This window comes from Leptodactylus fuscus, chromosome 3 (assembly GCF_031893055.1).
Source record: "Leptodactylus fuscus isolate aLepFus1 chromosome 3, aLepFus1.hap2, whole genome shotgun sequence".
NCBI lineage: Eukaryota > Metazoa > Chordata > Amphibia > Anura > Leptodactylidae > Leptodactylus > Leptodactylus fuscus.
The window spans coordinates 95,921,243-95,945,638 of NC_134267.1; the positions used below are offsets into that span (position 1 = coordinate 95,921,243).

Sequence of the window (24,396 nt, forward strand, 5' to 3'; positions counted from 1 at the left end):
CTTTATCATTGAGATCTGGGTGTAAATCTGAAATCCCCTACGGCTGACCTGTAAAGGTATCTGTGCTGCTGATTTTATTACTTGTAACTTGTATTATTCTTGTAACTAAAGGAATTTCTTCCTATATACTCAGAAGGGTTCATGAGAGGTGAGCCTGCACTGGTAAATAATTTTATACCTTGTGAAATAAATGTATTTTTAATAATCTTGCATGCTGCAATATATTTCCTAAGAATTCAGCGTTTTCTGTGCAATTATTTCTCAAATTAAGCTGTTAAGATAAAATTATCAGTAAATATCTTGCGGTATTGCTTTCTATGTCTATGTATGTTTTGGGAGATTCAGATTTAGGTTTAATCTATGAGCTTTTATGGCGAGCCTAAAACTAAACAAATAAATGTACTTCTTAGAAGCCGCTTTTTATGCTGCACATTATTCCTCACCGCGCAGTGAAAAGACGAATCGAGGAGGATTTAAAGTAAAAGCTTTGGCTAAGTGTAATAATTCTAATGCATGTTTGAATAAATACAGTCACAAAATGAGCATGAAATTGCTTTGTTGTGTATGGCCAAGAATAACTGTTTTATTGTCCTCTTTTAGTACTGCCTCAGTGTTGTATAAAATGGCTCGAGATTGCTTCAATTGCCGGCCCAGATAGCGCTCGCAGTCATTTACTAAATATTTTTTATGTCTTTGACATTTATAGTTCTTGGTAAGCTTGTTCTTAAACATGGAGTATTGATATTCCTTCTAATCCAAATGATTTCACTTCAAAGGGCCAATAGTATAAAGAAAGTCCTTAGAACCAAATAATATGTTTAAGTGGCTGTGTAAATCTCTTCTTGTCCCTTCCATTATTACAATGTTGTCCAGGTATATGTGGTCTACATACCCACTGTTATAGCAGCGATGTAAAAGAAACTAGCTACAATAGGAAATGTTGCTAATTAGAGGCACCATATGCAAAAACAGCAATCCCTAATAGAGTGTTATTAACAGAATCGCCCTCTTTAGCAGTGGGAGCTCTCCAATAATAACCTGCAAGGCGATGTAGTCCTAGTGCTTGCCTTGCAGGTCCATCAGCATCCTGCAGTCTGTCAATGACACGAGATTACAGTTTGCCCTCAGAAAGTCTGTTCTGTTTGTATTGTGTTTGGGCCTGCACTTTCGCATGTGAACGGCCAATTGTATGCTTTAAAAGTTGCATTTGGTTGAAATTGACTTCCCTTATAAGAAAAAAATGTGCATTATAGGGGAAATTGACTATTGTCGGCATAGTTGTTTCCAGACATAAAAGTGGTGCATTTTGCACTGCCATTTGCCCCCCAAATGCTTCACTTGATTGGTTGACATAAATCAACTCAGTGTATTTCTTTTAATATTCAATTATTTAGTTTTGCATAAGTAAAAAAAAAGGTGAGTAAAGCAGAAGAAAGAAATTAGTGTAAAGATACTGGAGAGAAAGAGAAGTTGGGGGGAGACTACCCACAGATAATGCTAGACAACTTTTTGACATTCATTTTACCATTAAAGTATAAGTTGGCTATATAGATATCATATTTATTTATCTTGCTTACACATATACTATTATCATATTCCACATCGCTTTACAGATATACTGTATATAGTGCCATGCTCTTAGCTGACCAGTTGTACACCATGCTGCTAGCTGACCAGTTGTGCACCATGTGACTAGTTGACCAGTTGTTCACCATGCTGCTAGTTGACTAGTTGTGTACCATGTGACTAGTTGACCAGTTGTGCACCATGCTGCTAGTTGACCAGTTGTGTACCATGTGACTAGTTGACCATTTGTGCACAAAGCTGCTAGTTGACCAGTTGTGCACCATGCTGCTAGCTAATCAGTTGTGTACTATGCAGCTATGACCAGTTATGCACCATGCTGCCAGCTGATCAGTTGTGCACCATGATGCTAGCTGACCAGTTGTGCACCATGCTGCTAGCTGACCAGTTGTACACCATGCTGCCAGCTGGCCAGTTGTGCACCATGCTGCTAGCTGATCAGTTGTGTACTTTGCAGCTATGACCAGTTATGCATCATGCTGCCAGCTGATCAGTTGTGCACCATGCTGCTAGCTGACCAGTTGTGCACCATGCTGCTAGCTGATCAGTTGTACACCATGCTGTTAGCTGACTAGTTGTGCACCATGCTGCTACATGACCAGTTGTGCACCATGCTGCTAGCTGACCAGTTGTGCACCATGCTGCTAGCTGATCAGTTGTGCACCATGCTGTTAGCTGACCAGTTGTGCACCATGCTGCCAGCTGACCAGTTGTACACTATGCTGCCAGCTGACCAGTTGTACACCATGCTGCTAGCTGACCAGTTGTGCACCATGCTGCTAGCTAATCAGTTGTGTACTATGCATCTATTTGACCAGTTGTGCACCATGCTGCCAGCTGACCAGTTGTGCACATGCTGCTAGCTGACCAGTTGTGCACCATGCTGCTAGCTGACCAGTTGTACACTATGCTGCCAGCTGACCAGTTGTACACCATGCTGCTAGCTGACCAGTTGTACACCATGCTGCTAGCTGACCAGTTGTACACCAAACTGCTAGCTGACCAGGTGTACGCCATGCTGCTAGCTGACCAGTTGTGCACCATTCTGCTATATGACCAGTTGTGCACCATGCTGCTGGCTGACCAGTTGTACACTATGCTGCCAGCTGACCAGTTGTACACCATGCTGCTAGCTGACCAGTTGTACACCATGCTGCTAGCTGACCAGTTGTACACCATGCTGCTAGCTGACCAGTTGTGCACCATTCTGCTAGATGACCAGTTGTGCACCATGCTGCTAGCTGATCAGTTGTGCACCAGACTGCTAGCTGACCAGTTGTACACCATGCTGCTAGCTGATCAGTTGTGCACCATGCTGCTAGCTGATCAGTTGTGCACCAGACTGCTAGCTGACCAGTTGTACACCATGCTGCTAGCTGACCAGTTGTACACCATGCTGCTAGCTGACCAGTTGTACACTATGCTGCTAGCTTATCAGTTGTGCACCATGCTGCTAGCTGACCAGTTGTACACCATGCTGCTAGCTGACCAGTTGTGCACCATTCTGCTAGATGACCAGTTGTGCACCATGCTGCTAGCTGATCAGTTGTGCACCAGACTGCTAGCTGACCAGTTGTACACCATGCTGCTAGCTGATCAGTTGTGCACCATGCTGCTAGCTGACCAGTTGTACACTATGCTGCTAGCTTATCAGTTGTGCACCATGCTGCTAGCTGACCAGTTGTACACCATGCTGCTAGATGACCAGTTGTACACCATGCTGCTAGATGACCAGTTGTGCACCATGCTGCTAGCTGATCAGTTGTACACCATGCTGCTAGCTGATCAGTTGTGCACCGTGCTGCTAGCTGATCAGTTGTGCACCAGACTGCTAGCTGACCAGTTGTACACTATGCTGCTAGCTTATCAGTTGTGCACCATGCTGCTAGCTGACCAGTTGTACACCATGCTGCTAGATGACCAGTTGTGCACCATGGTGCTAGCTGACCAGTTGTACACCATGCTGCTAGCTGACCAGTTGTGCACCATGCTGCTAGCTGATCAGTTGTGCACCAGACTGCTAGCTGACCAGTTGTACACCATGCTGCTAGCAGACCAGTTGTACACCATGCTGCTAGCTGACCAGTTGTGCACCATGCTGCTAGCTGACCAGTTGTACACCATGCTGCTAGCTGACCAGTTGTACACCATGCTGCTAGCTGATCAGTTGTACACCATGCTGCCAGCTGACCAGTTGTGCACCATGCTGCTAGCTGATCAGTTGTGTACTATGCAGCTATTTGACCAGTTGTGCACCATGCTGCTAGCTGATCAGTTGTGCACCAGACTGCTAGCTGATCAGTTGTACACCATGCTGCTAGCTTATCAGTTGTGCACCAGACTGCTAGCTGACCAGTTGTACACCATGCTGCTAGCTGATCAGTTGTGCACCATGCTGCTAGCTGATCAGTTGTGCACCAGACTGCTAGCTGACCAGTTGTACACCATGCTGCTAGCTGACCAGTTGTACACTATGCTGCTAGCTTATCAGTTGTGCACCATGCTGCTAGCTGACCAGTTGTACACCATGCTGCTAGCTGACCAGTTGTGCACCATTCTGCTAGATGACCAGTTGTGCACCATGCTGCTAGCTGATCAGTTGTGCACCAGACTGCTAGCTGACCAGTTGTACACCATGCTGCTAGCTGATCAGTTGTGCACCATGCTGCTAGCTGACCAGTTGTACACTATGCTGCTAGCTTATCAGTTGTGCACCATGCTGCTAGCTGACCAGTTGTACACCATGCTGCTAGATGACCAGTTGTACACCATGCTGCTAGATGACCAGTTGTGCACCATGCTGCTAGCTGATCAGTTGTACACCATGCTGCTAGCTGATCAGTTGTGCACCGTGCTGCTAGCTGATCAGTTGTGCACCAGACTGCTAGCTGACCAGTTGTACACTATGCTGCTAGCTTATCAGTTGTGCACCATGCTGCTAGCTGACCAGTTGTACACCATGCTGCTAGATGACCAGTTGTGCACCATGGTGCTAGCTGACCAGTTGTACACCATGCTGCTAGCTGACCAGTTGTGCACCATGCTGCTAGCTGATCAGTTGTGCACCAGACTGCTAGCTGACCAGTTGTACACCATGCTGCTAGCAGACCAGTTGTACACCATGCTGCTAGCTGACCAGTTGTGCACCATGCTGCTAGCTGACCAGTTGTACACCATGCTGCTAGCTGACCAGTTGTACACCATGCTGCTAGCTGATCAGTTGTACACCATGCTGCCAGCTGACCAGTTGTGCACCATGCTGCTAGCTGATCAGTTGTATACTATGCAGCTATTTGACCAGTTGTGCACCATGCTGCTAGCTGATCAGTTGTGCACCAGACTGCTAGCTGATCAGTTGTACACCATGCTGCTAGCTGACTAGTTGTGCATGATGCTGTTAGCTGACCAGTTGTGCACCAAGATGCTAGCTGACCAGCTGTGCACCATGCTGCTAGCTGACCAGCTGTGCACCATGCTGTTAGCTGACCAGTTGTGCACCGTGCTGCTAGCAGTATAAATTCCACTATCTATAATATTGAGCATCAAGGTGTTTGTTCTTTAATTTATTGGGAAAATTGACCACTGCTATTGTAGTATTTAATAAGTAAATCGTGTACTAGTTGGTGCCATTCTTCTTCCGGATGTCTGTTTGTACTAACATATGTTCTGTACAAGAAAATGCTGTATTTTTTTTCTTTCTCCTACTTTCAAATTATCAATGCTGAACTTGCTGTGCACCCCTATCTCTGAGAGCTTCTGGAATATTAATGTATTCTCTATCATCCAACTTTTATACTACCTGTAGACATATATGACAAAGCAGTAAAGCTGAACGAAACGCTGGGTATACAAAACAAAACACAGGACAAAAGTTTCCAAGAGCTACAGAAGGATGTTGACAAGATGATGGCTGAACTCAGGAGAAGAGCATTCAAGAACCAGGAAAAAGCAGCTACAGATGAACTAAAGTAGGTGGAATAATTATTACATCTTAACCCCTTGCTCACATCTGCATTTGGTAATCCGTTTGGGGAGTCTGCATGGGGACACCCTGAACGGACTACCGAACACATTTGCAAGCGGTGTGCAGTGAAAGCACACAGATCGCATAGACTATAATGGGGTCCATGTGCTTCCTGCGCGATGCCCGCATGAAACATGCGTACAGGAACCCATTATAGTCTATGGGGATCCGTGTGTTTTCACTGCACACCGCTTGCAAATGCGTTCAGTATTCCTTTCAGGGGAGGGGGGGGTCCCCATGCAAACTCCCCCGAACGGAATACCAATGCAGATGTCAACGAGGCCTAAGAACTTTGTAAATCATTACAGCTTCTTTGGAGAGAATTTACTAATGTTGCCAAACCATAAAACATTGCTACGCTGCAATGACGTATTTTAAGAGTATGGCCCTGATTTGCACTGAAGACTTACCATATCAGGTTTTCCTTTCCCCCCACTCACCACTTTATAAGACAGTGGGCAGAACAGAGCAGTAATCTTGGTGAGTCAGAAAGGGAAACCTTAACCTATCAGATTTGCTATAACACACAACAGAAAACTGGAATGAGTTATCACAGAAATCTATGTCAGTCCCCGACTGGTGTAAATTTAAGCATCATGCACTGACTGTATTTGATATTTCTAGCACAAGGATTGCAAATTTGGTAATCCATGAAGAGGAGACTATGTGTAATGAAAAGGCATCATACAAAATATTTTTTTTTAATCATATTCCACATGAAAAGACATACTCCTTTGGATGAAGTACTGTATATTGAACTTACTTTCAGTCATTAAAATTGCTTGCTAGCAAAGACACTTAAATAAATTCTGCTGTTACACTTGTGTTTCTGTGCTCACACCACTAGGCTGATTGTGTAGAGGCTACTAGTGCACAGAAAGAGGCACTAAATCAATTAACCATCCAGGCAGCAGCTCCCTACTTCATCATTCCCTACTCCATAGAGCTCTGTGTGAAAATAAGATACAGGAGAACAACTTAATAAAGGGAGGGAGTGTATAGGGAAACTAAGTGAGTTTTCCTTGCTTTTATCCCGGATTGGTGAATGTATATTCCTGCTTGGTATATACCATTAGCTTTACAATTGGCCTTCACAGTTGGACATTCCATATAGTGACAGAGAGAATAGTTAGTTCTAAATTCGATAATAATTTTCTAATAAACATGCTTAGTAGAGATGACTGTGTTGAAAAGCCTAATGAAATCCAACATATAGAAGGTCTGATTTCTCCAGGACATTATCTCATGCTGTTGTATGGAGTTTAATCATCTCCAGCAGAAAATGTAAAATGTGTAAACCTTCCCGAGAGCTGAATGTATTTAAGATAAACTGATCATGGAGAAAAAAGCTTTTCTTCCTAAGTCTGCTGGAGGACTCAGTATGAAGTGATCCATAACAAACTAGATTTCTCTGTTTGGGAAATAGATACAGATTCAAACACATTCACAATATGCTGAAGTGCACACCTATAGATGCTGGAATAGCTGTGTCATGTGACCATCAATCAGACTTTCCAAGTGACAGAGTCTCACGCACAGCAACTCAATTTCTCTATTGATTCCTACAAAAGCCACATAGGAATGGTATTTTCAAACTAGGTTAAGGTTGTCCTGGGCATCCTATATACTGGCTATTAGCCCACACAGGCTTGCTGGCTATTGTGACTCTGTCATTAGACTTTATTCCTGCTAAGCTCTTCTTTCTGCTACTATTGTATTACTGATTTCTGACCCTTGGCTTCCCTTGTGACTATTCTCTTGGATTTTGATTCAGTACTGCGTTGCTCGACTGTTACTGGACCCTTGGCTAGCTGACCTCCCTTTGTTGTTTGTCTTGTCTGCATTCTGTGCTGTCACTTACATAGGTAGGGCTTGTCGAGAAGTTGTTGCTTATTTCTTAGGACAAGACTGGCAAACAGGAAGGGACAGTGGGGGAGGGGGGGTTTCCAGCTTAGGGCTCACTGTCTATTACTCCCCCCCCCCCCAGGGTTCATCAGCAGCTACTGGGGAATTGCACTTCACTTCAATTTACATTATGTACTAATGAGAGTACTTATTTATGGCACCTAATGGTGGTTTTCAATTACTATTAAAGCCGGTTTGCCTTTTACGATTGAATCTTCTCAGTTGCACCACCTAAATACAGTATAAGTTTATGTTCTATGCATCCAGTGTATATGTCTGATGTTATCGATTTCATAGTCATTTGACATAGACTTTAGGTAGTTTAGAACTAGATTATATACACAGAGATTGGGGCAGATTTACCAATACTCTTTAAGGCTAAGGCCCTACATTGCGGAAACATAGCTTTTTTGCTGCAGATTATATTGCATTGTTTGAGCCAAAAAAACAAGAATGGATACAAAAGAATATGGGAGATCTATAGGAAGTTACTATACTTCTACCTTTTGCCCAATCCACTCCTGGCTTTGGCTCAACAAAACCACAACAAAATCTTCAATAAAAAGCTGAGTTTCCTTAACATGGGGCCTTAGCCTAAGAGTTAGACCATGCAAACTTAGACGAGACAATCGTAAAATGCCCCAGATTTATAACAGGGTCTGATGCTGAATGATCTGTCATATTATTACGCTGTCTAGTCTAATGTTACTCCTCATATTATTTGACTTAGTTTACAGCAGGAAAATGCACCGAGGTTTTGTTCCATGTTTGGAACACACTGAATTATGCCACTTGCAGAGAAGTTATGCCCCTTGATGTGCAAGTAATAAAAGTGTCTAAAACCATTAAAACATTTGGCCGAAGTCACAAGTTATGCCAGAATTATGCTGCATTTTACTTAGCAAAACTCCCTATAGTTTTGGCAGTAGAATGAAGAATGATACTGGAATCTGCTTAAAAAATAAAATGGTTCAATTCTAAACTCCATAACCCAGGTGGCTGAAGGGTAGAAAGGTCTTTATTTGTTATTTATATTGTAAAAACTTGTCTGATAAAAAAAATTCAGTTTCGAAGGTTGCGTTCTTTTCTTCGGGACATTATCTCTTTCCATTGCACAGCGCTTAATCATTAATCTCCAGCAGAAAATGTAAACTTCCCCAAGAGCTGAATTTATTTCAGATAAACTGATCCTGAAGTAGAGAGCTTTCTAAAACTACTCACTCTATGAAATGATTCAGAACAAATTTATCTACAAATTTTACGTTTAGGAAATGTCGCGACAGTAGCAGACAATATGCTAAAATCTACATTTCTAAATACAGAATAAAAAGGCAGGTCATTTCGAAACTAAATAGAAAATATCATTACCAGTAGCTGCTGGTGAACCCTGGGGGAAGGGGCTCGACAAGACAGTGAGCCCTAAACTAAACCCATCGCAGCCCCTACCTGCTTGCCTCTCTGCCCTAGGCGGCAGAGGACAACTGGTCAACAAGCCGTTCCTATATATATTTGACAACACAGACAAGACAAATAACAAAAAAGGGAGGTCAGCTAGACAAGGGTCCGGGAACAGTCAAGCAATGCAGTACAAAAACGTAATCCAAGAGAATAGTCACAAGGAAAGCCAAGGCTCAGATATCAGTAATACAATAGAAGCAGAAAGGAGCTTAGCAGGGACAAAGTCTAAGGACAGAGCCAAAATAGCCAACAAGCCTGTGTGGGATGATGACTTGTATATAAGAAGCCAAAGACCTGCTCTAGGCTTGATTGGCAGACAGGCTGTCAATAACACAGGCAAGAGCAGAATTAGCCATTTCATGAACAGAGGAAAACAAGGTACAGGAGATGGGTGTGGTGGAAATTCAATCACAGAGGATAGATAATAGAGCAGTGTTCACACAGTGCAACGAAAAACTCTAAACAAAGAATCAAACTGAACTCGCCTCCTATGCCACAGCGTGCGAGCGGAAGGTGGCGCAGAGACCTGAACAGGTAGAGACTAGAGATGAGCGAACAGTGTTCTATCGAACTCATGTTCGATCGGATATTAGGCTGTTCGGCATGTTCGAATCGAATCGAACACCGCGTGGTAAAGTGCGCCATTACTCGATTCCCCTCCCACCTTCCCTGGCGCCTTTTTTGCTCCAATAACAGCGCAGGGTAGGTGGGACAGGAACTACGACACCGGTGACGTTGAAAAAAGTAGGCAAAACCCATTGGCTGCCGAAAACATGTGACCTCTAATTTAAAAGAACAGCGCCGCCCAGCTTCGCGTCATTCTGAGCTTGCAATTCACCGAGGACGGAGGTTTCCGTCCAGTTAGCTAGGGGTTAGATTCTGGGTAGGCAGGGACAGGCTAGGATAGGAAGGAGAAGACAACCAACAGCTCTTATAAGAGCTAAATTCCAGGGAGAAGCTTGTCAGTGTAACGTGGCACTGACGGGCTCAATCGCCGCAACCCAGCTTTCCCAGGATCCTGAATGGAATACACTGTCAGTGTATTCCCGTATACCCGATATATACCCCCGATACCCGTTCCAACGGTGTGCCCCCCCACCTTCACCCCAGAAATACCCTGCAAGTCCCCTAGCAATAGAATTGGGGCTATATACACCCACTATTTTTGCTACTGCCATATAGTGCCATTGTCTCACTGGGAATTCAAAGAATATATTGGGCTTACATATAACTTCAATTCCAGGGAGAAGCTTGTCAGTGTAACGTGGCACTGACGGGCTCAATCGCCGCAACCCAGCTTTCCCAGGATCCTGAATGGAACACACTGACAGTGTATTCCCGTATACCCCATATATACACCCCAAATCCCCGTTCCAACGGTGTGCCCCCCCACCTTCACCTCAGAAATACCCTGCAAGTCCCCTAGCAATAGAATTGGGGCTATATACACCCACAATTTTTGCTACTGGTATACAGTGCCATTGTCTCACTGGGAATTCAAAGAATATATGGGGGTTATGTGCACCCACAATTTTTAATACTGCTATACAGTGCCATTGTCTGACTGGGAATTCAAAGAATATATGGGGGTTATGTGCACCCACAATTTTTAATACTGGTATATAGTGCCATTGTCTGACTGGGAATTCAAAGAATATATGGGGGTTACGTGCACCCACAATTTTTAATACTGGTATACAGTGCCATTGTTTGACTGGGAATTCAAAGAATATATGGGGGTTACGTGCACCCACAATTTTTAATACTGCTATACAGTTCCTTTGTCTCACTGGGAATTCAAAGAATATATGGGGGTTATGTGCACCCACAATTTTTAATACTGGTATACAGTGCCATTGTCTGACTGGGAATTCAAAGAATATATGGGGGTTATGTGCACCCACAATTTTTAATACTGGTATACAGTGCCATTGTCTGACTGGGAATTCAAAGAATATATGGGGGTTACGTGCACCCACAATTTTTAATACTGCTATACAGTTCCTTTGTCTCACTGGGAATTCAAAGAATATATGGGGGTTATGTGCACCCACAATTTTTAATACTGGTATACAGTGCCATTGTCTGACTGGGAATTCAAAGAATATATGGGGGTTATGTGCACCCACAATTTTTAATACTGGTATACAGTGCCATTGTCTGACTGGGAATTCAAAGAATATATGGGGGTTACGTGCACCCACAATTTTTAATACTGGTATACAGTGCCATTGTCTGACTGGGAATTCAAAGAATATATGGGGGTTATGTGCACCCACAATTTTTAATACTGGTATACAGTGCCATTGTTTGACTGGGAATTCAAAGAATATATGGGGGTTACGTGCACCCACAATTTTTAATACTGCTATACAGTGCCATTGTCTGACTGGGAATTCAAAGAATATATGGGGGTTATGTGCACCCACAATTTTTAATACTGGTATACAGTGCCATTGTTTGACTGGGAATTCAAAGAATATATGGGGGTTACGTGCACCCACAATTTTTAATACTGGTATACAGTGCCATTGTCTGACTGGGAATTCAAAGAATATATGGGGGTTATGTGCACCCACAATTTTTAATACTGGTATACAGTGCCATTGTCTGACTGGGAATTCAAAGAATATATGGGGGTTATGTGCACCCACAATTTTTACTACTGGTATACAGTGCCATTGTCTAACTGGGAATTCAAAGAATATATTGGGGTGACGTGCACCCACAATTTTTGCTACTGCTATACAGTTCCATTGTCTCACTGGGAATTCAAAGAATATATGGGGGTTATGTGCACCCACAATTTTTAATACTGGTATACAGTGCCATTGTCTGACTGGGAATTCAAAGAATATATGGGGGTTATGTGCACCCACAATTTTTAATACTGGTATATAGTGCCATTGTCTAACTGGGAATTCAAAGAATATATTGGGGTGACGTGCACCCTCAATTTTTGCTACTGCTATACAGTTCCATTGTCTCACTGGGAATTCAAAGAATATATGGGGGTTATGTGCACCCACAATTTTTAATACTGGTATACAGTGCCATTGTCTGACTGGGAATTCAAAGAATATATGGGGGTTATGTGCACCCACAATTTTTAATACTGGTATACAGTGCCATTGTCTGACTGGGAATTCAAAGAATATATGGGGGTTACGTGCACCCACAATTTTTAATACTGGTATACAGTGCCATTGTTTGACTGGGAATTCAAAGAATATATGGGGGTTACGTGCACCCACAATTTTTAATACTGCTATACAGTTCCTTTGTCTCACTGGGAATTCAAAGAATATATGGGGGTTATGTGCACCCACAATTTTTAATACTGGTATACAGTGCCATTGTCTGACTGGGAATTCAAAGAATATATGGGGGTTATGTGCACCCACAATTTTTAATACTGGTATACAGTGCCATTGTCTGACTGGGAATTCAAAGAATATATGGGGGTTACGTGCACCCACAATTTTTAATACTGCTATACAGTTCCTTTGTCTCACTGGGAATTCAAAGAATATATGGGGGTTATGTGCACCCACAATTTTTAATACTGGTATACAGTGCCATTGTCTGACTGGGAATTCAAAGAATATATGGGGGTTATGTGCACCCACAATTTTTAATACTGGTATACAGTGCCATTGTCTGACTGGGAATTCAAAGAATATATGGGGGTTACGTGCACCCACAATTTTTAATACTGGTATACAGTGCCATTGTCTGACTGGGAATTCAAAGAATATATGGGGGTTATGTGCACCCACAATTTTTAATACTGGTATACAGTGCCATTGTTTGACTGGGAATTCAAAGAATATATGGGGGTTACGTGCACCCACAATTTTTAATACTGCTATACAGTGCCATTGTCTGACTGGGAATTCAAAGAATATATGGGGGTTATGTGCACCCACAATTTTTAATACTGGTATACAGTGCCATTGTTTGACTGGGAATTCAAAGAATATATGGGGGTTACGTGCACCCACAATTTTTAATACTGCTATACAGTGCCATTGTCTGACTGGGAATTCAAAGAATATATGGGGGTTATGTGCACCCACAATTTTTAATACTGGTATACAGTGCCATTGTTTGACTGGGAATTCAAAGAATATATGGGGGTTACGTGCACCCACAATTTTTAATACTGCTATACAGTTCCTTTGTCTCACTGGGAATTCAAAGAATATATGGGGGTTATGTGCACCCACAATTTTTAATACTGGTATACAGTGCCATTGTTTGACTGGGAATTCAAAGAATATATGGGGGTTACGTGCACCCACAATTTTTAATACTGCTATACAGTTCCTTTGTCTCACTGGGAATTCAAAGAATATATGGGGGTTATGTGCACCCACAATTTTTAATACTGGTATACAGTGCCATTGTTTGACTGGGAATTCAAAGAATATATGGGGGTTATGTGCACCCACAATTTTTAATACTGGTATACAGTGCCATTGTCTGACTGGGAATTCAAAGAATATATGGGGGTTATGTGCACCCACAATTTTTAATACTGGTATACAGTGCCATTGTCTGACTGGGAATTCAAAGAATATATGGGGGTTACGTGCACCCACAATTTTTAATACTGGTATACAGTGCCATTGTCTGACTGGGAATTCAAAGAATATATGGGGGTTATGTGCACCCACAATTTTTAATACTGGTATACAGTGCCATTGTTTGACTGGGAATTCAAAGAATATATGGGGGTTACGTGCACCCACAATTTTTAATACTGCTATACAGTGCCATTGTCTGACTGGGAATTCAAAGAATATATGGGGGTTATGTGCACCCACAATTTTTAATACTGGTATACAGTGCCATTGTTTGACTGGGAATTCAAAGAATATATGGGGGTTACGTGCACCCACAATTTTTAATACTGGTATACAGTGCCATTGTCTGACTGGGAATTCAAAGAATATATGGGGGTTATGTGCACCCACAATTTTTAATACTGGTATACAGTGCCATTGTCTGACTGGGAATTCAAAGAATATATGGGGGTTATGTGCACCCACAATTTTTACTACTGGTATACAGTGCCATTGTCTAACTGGGAATTCAAAGAATATATTGGGGTGACGTGCACCCACAATTTTTGCTACTGCTATACAGTTCCATTGTCTCACTGGGAATTCAAAGAATATATGGGGGTTATGTGCACCCACAATTTTTAATACTGGTATACAGTGCCATTGTCTGACTGGGAATTCAAAGAATATATGGGGGTTATGTGCACCCACAATTTTTAATACTGGTATATAGTGCCATTGTCTAACTGGGAATTCAAAGAATATATTGGGGTGACGTGCACCCACAATTTTTGCTACTGCTATACATTTCCATTGTCTCACTGGGAATTCAAAGAATATATGGGGGTTATGTGCACCCACAATTTTTAATACTGGTATACAGTGCCATTGTCTGACTGGGAATTCAAAGAATATATGGGGGTTATGTGCACCCACAATTTTTAATACTGGTATACAGTGCCATTGTCTGACTGGGAATTCAAAGAATATATGGGGGTTACGTGCACCCACAATTTTTAATACTGGTATACAGTGCCATTGTTTGACTGGGAATTCAAAGAATATATGGGGGTTACGTGCACCCACAATTTTTAATACTGCTATACAGTTCCTTTGTCTCACTGGGAATTCAAAGAATATATGGGGGTTATGTGCACCCACAATTTTTAATACTGGTATACAGTGCCATTGTCTGACTGGGAATTCAAAGAATATATGGGGGTTATGTGCACCCACAATTTTTAATACTGCTATACAGTTCCTTTGTCTCACTGGGAATTCAAAGAATATATGGGGGTTATGTGCACCCACAATTTTTAATACTGGTATACAGTGCCATTGTTTGACTGGGAATTCAAAGAATATATGGGGGTTACGTGCACCCACAATTTTTAATACTGCTATACAGTTCCTTTGTCTCATTGGGAATTCAAAGAATATATGGGGGTTATGTGCACCCACAATTTTTAATACTGGTATACAGTGCCATTGTCTGACTGGGAATTCAAAGAATATATGGGGGTTATGTGCACCCACAATTTTTAATACTGGTATACAGTGCCATTGTCTCACTGGGAATTCCACAAATAATTTGGGGATTCATTCACCCTACATCTCAGGCTCTTGCCATATTCACCCAGGTTGTCAGTGCTGCACCAGCTCGTTCCCAGACAGCTCGGCCCGAAAAACGCGTTACCTATATAGAGGATTTGGACAATGAAGACAACATGTTCTAAATCTAATGTCTGCACCTTCTCCAGAATTAAAATAAAGGCAGCGTTTAACTTTCAAATAGCACTGCACAAAGGAAGAGCTTATCAGCTTGTCTCATGACATGCTACTGAAAAGTTTCATTTGTGTATCTTAATGTAAATATAGTTGTATAAGCTTTTTGGGTTTTAGGCACTGCCAAGTTATTTATTACCACCCACTCCCTTATAATGATGATGACGCCAAAGTCACTGTGGGTGTTCAGAGCTCACAGCTTTGGGTGACATTTGTCTTGCTCTCTGTCGGTACCAGCTGTCTTTTTGGATACCGTAAAGTTATGTTGACTTTATTAACAGCTATAGAAGCTTTAGCCAGGTTGTGACGGTGTGTAACCCTAACAACACTAAGTGGGATACACATTAATAGTCAGTCTATGTACGCTAAACGTATCACTGAAGTAATTTTTTTTCCCTCTCCCCTAATATAAGAAAGGAACAGACATTAGACCTAGACCGGGGTTCGAGGCTTGAAAAAATCCAGTATTATTTGTTCTTCATGATGTGAAATATGTGTTGAAAAGCAACCCAAGATGAAGTCAGCCATGTGTGCCAGTGTGTTACTTGGCATGCCTTTGCTGGCCCCAACTGTAAGGGTCACTCTCCATTTCCTCCATTTTCCACTCCCCTTCACACCATTTGTGGTGAAGCAATGGGATGCACTGAAGTGCACCCTCTAGCCTCGTGTGGGATAGGGACATCAGATGCCACTCCAACCCCCTCGTCTTCCTCCGCCAGCCAACGGTGCGAAGATGAGAGGAGTGTGCTCTGAATGTTTTCTGCCTAGCAGAGGCTAGTTCTCACTTACGAAAATGGCCCCACTTTGACCTGTATATCAGGCACAATGGTGTAGGTTTCAAAGAAACATGGCACCAACAAGTTGGAAAACGTGGGCCATGCGTGGACCGTGTTTGAGTCTGGCAAGCTCCAGATCTTCTACCAGGTTCCAGCCATTATCACAGGCGCAAAAATGCCAGGCCCCAGGTGTAGCAGGGAAAAAAAAATGCCATCTCAGCCAGGATGGCATCCCTGACCTCGGAGGCATTGTGCTGTCTGTCCCCCAAGCTGATCAGTTTCAGCACGGCCTACTGACATCTCCCCATGCCAGTGTTACAGTGTTTTCCGCTAGTAGCTGGGGTGGAGGTTGCAGCTTCGTAGGGTTTCAGTCTACTCCTGCCATGAATTTTGGCCTGGGAGAGGAGATAGGCCACCCCAGTTTGCACCCGGGGAACAGACTCCACCACATTCACCCTGCCTGTCATTAAAGATAAGCACTGCAGCATCCCTGACCACAGGCGCTTGTCCATGTGTCGGTGGTCAAGTGGACCTTGCAGCAAAGCGCAGAGCTCTGGGCCCGACTGATGTTATGGGACACATGCAGGCGCAAGGCAGAGACAGCACACCAAGAGAAGTAGTAACGGCTAGGCCCAGCATAGGGAGGTGCCCCAGCTGCCATCTGCTGACGGAAGGCCTGGGTCTCCAGAAGCATAAACAAACACCAACATCTCCAGGGCCAGCAGTTTATCGATGAGGCTGTTACAGGCTTGGGCATGGGGGTGGGTTGTATTGTACTTCTGCCTGCAATGAAAAGCTTGGGAAATGTGGAGTGGCTGGGAAGAGGCGCATGATGGTGCAGGCCAAAACGGCGCATGAGGGTGAACTCCCCAATGTGTCAGAGATAGGTGTGTAGGTGTCCTTGCATCATATACTTGCACCATATTTGGCTTTGGAAGTTAATTTTGTGCCAAAAAGTGGTTAAGACAGCGATCCCTCAGCTACTCCCGTTACACTGTCTATTGAAGTTACCATCTGTGGAAGTGGACCACCATTTCTAAGATCCCAAAGGAAGCAGGCAAGAGATGTGCAGTTCAGAAAAAAAGATGAGAAAATAAGTTTAGGCTGTAGAGCACAGAGGGATCGGAGAGGACAGAGCTGGTGTCGGCCAGGTATTCCCACAACATGCGCCTATACTTGTCCCTCCTGGTGACACTAGGCCCCTGAGTGGCAGTAATTTGTCCAGGGGGGCCATTAACGTGTTCCAGACCTAGGAATAAGTCTTCCAACAGGGTAGAGTTTTGCATGCCTTTGCTTCTACCCACTGTTTTTGCTGCTTAGCTTCCCTCCACATCTACTCTGCTTTCACCCCTAAACATCACCCCAGTTTATGCCTTTGCTTCTACCCAGGTTTTTTGTTGATTTAGCTTCCCTCTACATCTACACTGCTTTAGCCCCTAGACATCACCCCTGTCCATGTGGGGTCGGTGGCCTCGTCATCCACCAACTCCTCTTCCAATTGCGCACTGCCCCCTTACTGCAAACCGCACATGACCACAGCTTGCCTTGATGGCAACTGTGTCTCATGATCCCCACTTAGGTCCAGACAAGTCGGTGGCGGGTCCAAAACCCCAAAATTGGAAGGAAATGGCAGATGCTGCAGTATTTCTAACACCTGTTCCTGGTGCTCGGGCCTGGTCTGTGTTGTACCCTGCACCCTGCTTAACGCATCTGCCATATCCGAAGTTGTGCTGAGCGCATGCTAATGTTTCGTGTCCAGTGCAATGGATGGGATGGGATTTCACATAAGTCTGCCACCCATGGCCACTCATGGTTGAGCAACTGAGGGAGTTGACTTTGACGAACCCGAGGGTTTTGGAGTTGGAACTACATCAAAGGTCTGTGCTGCTCACACACTCTGCTCAACACATGATATGTTTAGTGCCAGCAGTGTGGAGACGTCGCACAACAGCCGTTGTTCCAGCAGGTACAGGCGTTGTAGGAGTGCATAGAGGCTAGCAGCGGCAACTATACACTTTAAAAACTATCCGCACAAGCGCCACACTTTCACCAGTAGCTCAGGAACATTGGGGTACCTTTTTCAAAAGATTAGCAGCAATGAGTTAAAAACGTGGCCCAGGCATGGAATATGTTGCAGGCTGCCAAGCTACAGAGCCAATCCCAGGTTACGGCCATTATCACACATGACAACATGCCTGGGCCCAGGTGCAGTGGCAAAAACCACATTGCCGTCTCATCGAGGATGGCATGACTCACTTTGTAGGCAGTGTGCTGTCTGGCCCCCAAGCAGATGAGCTTCAGCACGGCCCGCTGACGTCTCCCCACACCAGTGTTGCAGCGTTTCCAGCTCGTAGCTGGGGTCAATTTAACAGCGGAGGAGGGTGGTGTTTCAGCCCTCCTCCCAGGAATGTTGTGTGGGGAGACAAGTCAGGCCACCACATTTTGCGACCCGGTCCACGCCTCAACTACATTCAACCACTGTGCCCAAATTGAAAGGTAGCGTCCCTGTCCGCATGCACTTGTCCATTCGTAACTGGTCACATGGAACTTTAGGGCTAAGCGCTGAATTTAGGGACCGCCTCATGTTTGGGGGAAAGTGCTGGTGTGGACGGCACAGTGCGGTGGCGCAGTAGACACTCTGCCCAAAAAGGGCAGAGTGTCCCCCAGCCGGGATTCCAACATCTCCTGGGCCAGATTTCTTGAGATGAGGCCGTTGAAGCCTTGGGCATGTGGGTGGGTTGCGCTGTACTTTAGCATGAAATGAAAGGCTTGGGAGATGGGGAGTTGCTGGGAAGAGGCGCATGATGGCGCGGGCAAAAGGAGAAATGGCAGGAAAAGGTGAGGATAAGGGTGAACTCCCCAAAGTGTCAGAGGCAGATGTGGAGGTGTCCTGGCTCCTGGTCTGGACTGCAGCGCCAGCCCTGTCAACAGTGGAAGAGGCAGTGGCCGCCAGGCCAAACGACGATTATCCTGCGCTTGCTCTCACCCACTGAGCCCAGGGCTTGCCTTCCAAATGATGGCACCCGCAAGAGGTGGTGAGATTCCTCTCCGCAGATCTCCAAACCATCTTGGACTTGCAAATTGCACTAAATTTGTCATGTAACTGACATGTATATGATGAGTCTATCCATTGTCTGTTCATTTTGGTGAAAGTCAGCCTGTCAGCTGACAGACAGCTGTGCTTGTCAGTGATGATGTCACCGGCTGCTTGTACCCCCAGTTTTTGCTGCTTAGCTTGCCTCCACATCCACACTGCTTTTGCCCCTACACATCACCCCTATCCATGCCTGTGCCTCTAGCCATAAGTCTGCCACCCATGGAAACTCATGGTGCAGAAAGTGAGGGAGCTGACTCTGAGGAACCCTTGGGTTTTGTAGCTGGTACTCCATCAAAGGTCTCTGCTGCTCACACACCCTGCTGAACATACGGTATCTAGGGTTAGAGCGTGTGGTGACCTCGCACAACAGTAGGTGCTTCAGGCAGATGTAGGCCTTGCTGGAGTGTATTGCGGCTAGCTCCAGGTACTGTAGACTTGGGAAAGTGGGTGTCCAAGTGCCGCACTTTCACCCTTAGCTCAGCTAATTTGGGGTATGTTTTTAAAAATCATTGCACCACTACATTGAACATGTGGGCCAGGCATGGAACGTGTTGGAGGCTGGCAAGCTCCAGAGCCCTCCAACAAGCTAAAAAACCTGGCCCCAGGGGCAGCGGGGATAAACAAATTGCCATCTCATCCAGGATGGCATCCCTGACCTCAGAGGCAGTGTGCTGTCCGTCTCCCAAGCTGATGAGCTTCAGCCCAGCCTGCTGACGTCTCCCCACACCAGTGTTGCAGCGTTTTCAGCTCGTAGCTGGGGTAAATCTAACAGCGGAGGAGGAGGAGGGTGGTGTTTCAGCCCTCCTCCCAGGAATGTTTTGTGGGGAAACAAGTCAGGAAAATTCTTGAAACGGGAGAGTTTTGCATCTTTGCCCTTGCTGCCTATGGACATCCCTTTGCCTCTAGCCACCATTTTCCCTGCTTTGCTTGCCTCCAAATCCACACTGCTTTTGCCCCTAGACATCACCCCAGTCCATGCCTTAGCTTGTACCCCCAGTTTTTCCTGCTTAGCTTGCCTCCACATCCACACTGCTTTTGCCCCTAGACATCACCCCAGTCCATGCCTTAGCTTGTATCCCCAGTTTTTCCTGCTTAGCTTGCCTCCACATCCACACTGCTTTTGCCCCTAGACATCACCCCAGTCCATGCCTTAGCTTGTACCCCCAGTTTTTCCTGCTTAGCTTGCCTCCACATCCACACTGCTTTTGCCCCTAGACATCATCCCTATCCATGCCTCTTCCCCTAGCCATAACTCTGCCACCCCTGGAAACTCATGGTGCAGAAACTTTGGTTGCTGACTTTGAAGAACCCTTGGGTTTTGTAGATGGAACTCCATCAAAGGTCTGTGCAGCTCACACACCCTGCTCAAGATATGGTATTGTAGGGTTTCAGCGTGTGTGAATGACGGACAACAGCCTGTGTTTGGACAGATGTAGGCCTTGCTAGAGTGTTTTTAGGCTAGCAGCGACTCCTGTGCACTTGCAAAAGTGGGCGCACAAGCGCCGCATTTTCAACAGTAGCTTCGGTACATTTGGGTATGTTTTTAAAAAACTTTGCACCACTAGGTTAGACGTGGGCCAAACATGGAACGTGTTGGAGGCTGGCAAGCTCCAGAGCCGCTACCAGGTTCCAGCCATTATCACAGGCGTAAAAATGCCAGGCCCCAGGTGTAGCAGGGAAAAAAAAATGCCATCTCAGCCAGGATGGCATCCCTGACCTCGGAGGCACTGTGCTGTCTGTCCCCCAAGCTGATGAGCTTCAGCACCGCCTGCTGACGTCTCCCCACACCAGTGTTTTAGCGTTTGCCGCTAGTAGCTGGGGTGGAGGTTGCAGCGTCGTAGGGTTTCAGTCTACTCCTGCCATGAATTTTGGCCTGGGAGAGGAGATAGGCCACCCCAGTTTGCACCCGGGGAACAGACTCCACCACATTCACCCTGCCTGTCATTAAAGATAAGCACTGCAGCATCCCTGACCACAGGCGCTTGTCCAAGTGTCGGTGGTCAAGTGGACCTTGCAGCAAAGCGCGGAACTAAGGGCCCACCTGATGTTGAGTGACACGTGCTGGTGCAAGGCGGGGACGCCACACCGGGAGAAGTTGAGACGGCTAGGGACGGCATAGTGAGGTGCCACAGTTGCCATCAGGTCCGGGAAGGCGGGAGTTTCAACAAGCCGGAACGCCAACCTCTCCTGGGCCAGCAGTTTAGCGATGTTGGCGTTCTAGGCTTGCGTGGGTGGGTGGTTAGCGGTGTATTTCTGCCGGCGCTCCAATGTCTGAGAGATGGTGGGTTGTTGTAAAGAAGCGCCTGATGGTGCCTTTGATGGTGCAGGAGAAGGAGATAAGACAGAAACAGGGGAGGATGAGGGAGAAGTCAACAAAGTGGCGGAGGCAGATGAAGTGATGTCCTGGCTCGTCCTCTGGAGTGCATCGCCAGCACTGTGAGCAGAGGCAGTGGTATGAACGGCGGGCGACGTTTGTCCTGCCGTTGCTGCCTGCCACTGATTCCATTGCTTGGATTCCAAATGACGGTGCATTGAAGTGGTGGACAGGTTGCTCTTCTCAGGGCCCCTACTCGATTTCGAGAGGCAAATTGTGTAGACGACACTATATCTGTCCTCGGCGCATTCCTTGAAAAAACTCTACACCTTCAAGAAACGTGCCCTCGATGGGGGAGTTTTTCTGGGCTGGGTACAAAAGGGAACATCTTCGGACATTCCGGGTCTGGCCTGGCTTCGGCAAAGCAGCTGACCTCTGCCTCTGGACATGTCTCTGCCTCTAGCTACCCTTTTTGGTGCTGCACCTGCCTCAACATCCACACTACTTTCCCAGCTTGACATCTGCCTTGTCCAGGTGGGGTCGGTGTCCTCGTCGTCCACCACCTCCTCTTCCAACTCCTGTCTCGCCTCCTCCTCCTGCACAATGCGCATGTCAACTGGCTGCCCTGACAGCAACTGCGTCTCATCGTCGTCGATGAGGGTGGGTTGCTGGTCATCCGCCACCAAATCGACCGGAGATGGAATGGAGGAGACTCTAGTGTTTGAGCATCTGGACACAGATACTCGTCTGTTAGGTCCGTGGAATCGCGAAATGGAGGGGCAGGTTGCGGTACAGTCAAAGGAAGGGAGAACAGCTCTGGGGAGCAGGGACAGTTGGGGTTATTGTTCTGAGAAGATTGGGAATTTTGGGTGGAAGGAGGACAAGACTGTTGGGTAAGAGGAGGTAGAGGCTGACTGGCTGGTGGACAATGTGCTTTAAGCGTTATCCGACAGCCATTGCAAGACCTGTTCCTGGTTCTCGGGCCTACTAATCTTTGTACCATTCAGCCTAGTTAATGTGGAACTTTTGTGCAAAGCGCAGAACTTAGGGCCCGCCTGATGTTAAGGGACACACGCTGGTACAAGGCTCAACTCACCCTAAGTGCCAAAAACACTGCTGGTGCAAGGCTCTACTCATGCCAAGGGCCTCAATCTCTGCTGGTAGCTCAGCTTAAGGTCATGTAACTTTGTTTGGAAGGGCTCATGTTAAGGGCTAGAAAAGTGAATTTTGGAAGGTCTTACCACATCACACACACACACACACACACACACACACACACTCACTCAAAATGACAGTTAAGGGTGAGGGCTTTTGGAATTCCCATTGCCTATTCCATTTGTGGTTGTCATGGGGAACGTGATTTAAAGGGGTGGTTGTTACTGTTTGTTGAGCTTAAATTGGGGTTTGTGTCCATCCATTTGGGGAGTAAAGAAGGTTTCCAGGTATTTTCCCACTTTGATAGAGGTTTTTTTGAATGTGGAAAGTGTGTAGTTGTTAGGCAGTGATGTTGGGGTAATAGAGGGTCTTTGGTGTGTTAGATGCCCCCAGGCATGCTTCCCCTGCTGTCCCAGTGTCATTCCAGAGGTGTTGGCATCATTTCCTGGGGTGTCATAGTGGACTTGGTGACCCTCCAGACACGGATTTGGGTTTCCCCCTTAACGAGTATCTGTTCCCCATAGACTATAATGGGGTTCGAAACCCGTTCGAACACACGAACATTGAGCGGCTGTTCGAATCGAATTTCGAACCTCGAACATTTTAGTGTTCGCTCATCTCTAGTAGAGACATTACATTTATACTGTAATGCCAATGAAGTAGAATGGGATGCACATTCCCACCAAGAAATATTCTATTGTTTATCATACATTGCATTTGACCAGGGGCCAATATAAAAAAAAGTCCCACAACATAACCCAAAATCCTCGGAACAGAATGAAGTAATATATTTTAGTAAATAAAACTGCTTGAAGTATCTTACAAGGTGTGATAAATCAGGATGTCTGCTACAAATAGATACTGGCCTATTATTTTCACTTCCACTTTTTTTTATCTACTATTTTCATTGCAGGGCAGCAGAAGGTCTTCTCAATAGAGTGAAGAAGCTATTTCAGGATCCTCATAACAAAACTAATGACCTAAATCTTGAGGTAAAGGACAAGTTAAGTCACTTTCAAGACAAACTGGATGATGTCTTGGACATGCTGCACGAAGCCCGGGGGAAAATAAAAGAATCCAACCAGCTTTCAGCTATCAATAAACACAATTTGACTGCTCTGGAGGTAATTGTCTATATTAATATTGGCAAACAAAATATTTTCATTAATGTTTTATGCAGAAAGAAATTCATTTCACAGTAGTCTTCGCTAATGTACAAATAGGTAACGGTTGACTGCAGACTGTCTTACATACTTACAGTTCTACATGACTATGCCCAATTACTCTTTGCTGATTTTGCATACATAGATATACAAGGCGCTATGTGTTATAAAACTAATTACACACAATCAGCAGTGGTTATTAGCTGTCACAAATACTCTGCCTAAACTGCATGCTCTCAATTTACTTTAATTGCAAATCCTCATTATACAGTGCATTAAGGAATATCTAACTGACTGGCTTGGTGCAGATTTAACTTCTGAAGAGATAAATGCTCAAAGGTTTTACAAAATATGCAGATTTCTGATTATCACTATAATGCTGTATTCACACTTTTGCATTTTGCGAACATGTGATGTCTGTACTTTTCACAAATAGTACCCCACCCTGCTTAAATATCTGTAGATTTTTTTTTTATTTTTTTTTTATTCCATATTTCTATCATTTTTATGCCTCTGGGTCAAGAAAAAATGGATGACACACAGATGTCATCCATTTTTTTTCATTTG

At 44.9% G+C, this 24,396-nt stretch overlaps 1 protein-coding gene across 8 annotated transcripts in view; it reads left to right on the plus strand.

Annotated features, from left to right (window-relative positions):
* The window catches only part of LAMA2 (laminin subunit alpha 2), a 593,715-nt gene that overhangs the window by 451,388 nt on the left and 117,931 nt on the right, over positions 1–24,396 (plus strand). For all 8 annotated transcript variants that reach the window (XM_075268017.1, XM_075268020.1, XM_075268018.1 and 5 more), the window contains 2 exons: positions 5,390–5,552; positions 23,580–23,790. In XM_075268017.1, coding sequence (XP_075124118.1) covers positions 5,390–5,552; positions 23,580–23,790 — 374 coding nt within the window. The remainder of the gene's footprint in view (positions 1–5,389; positions 5,553–23,579; positions 23,791–24,396) is intronic.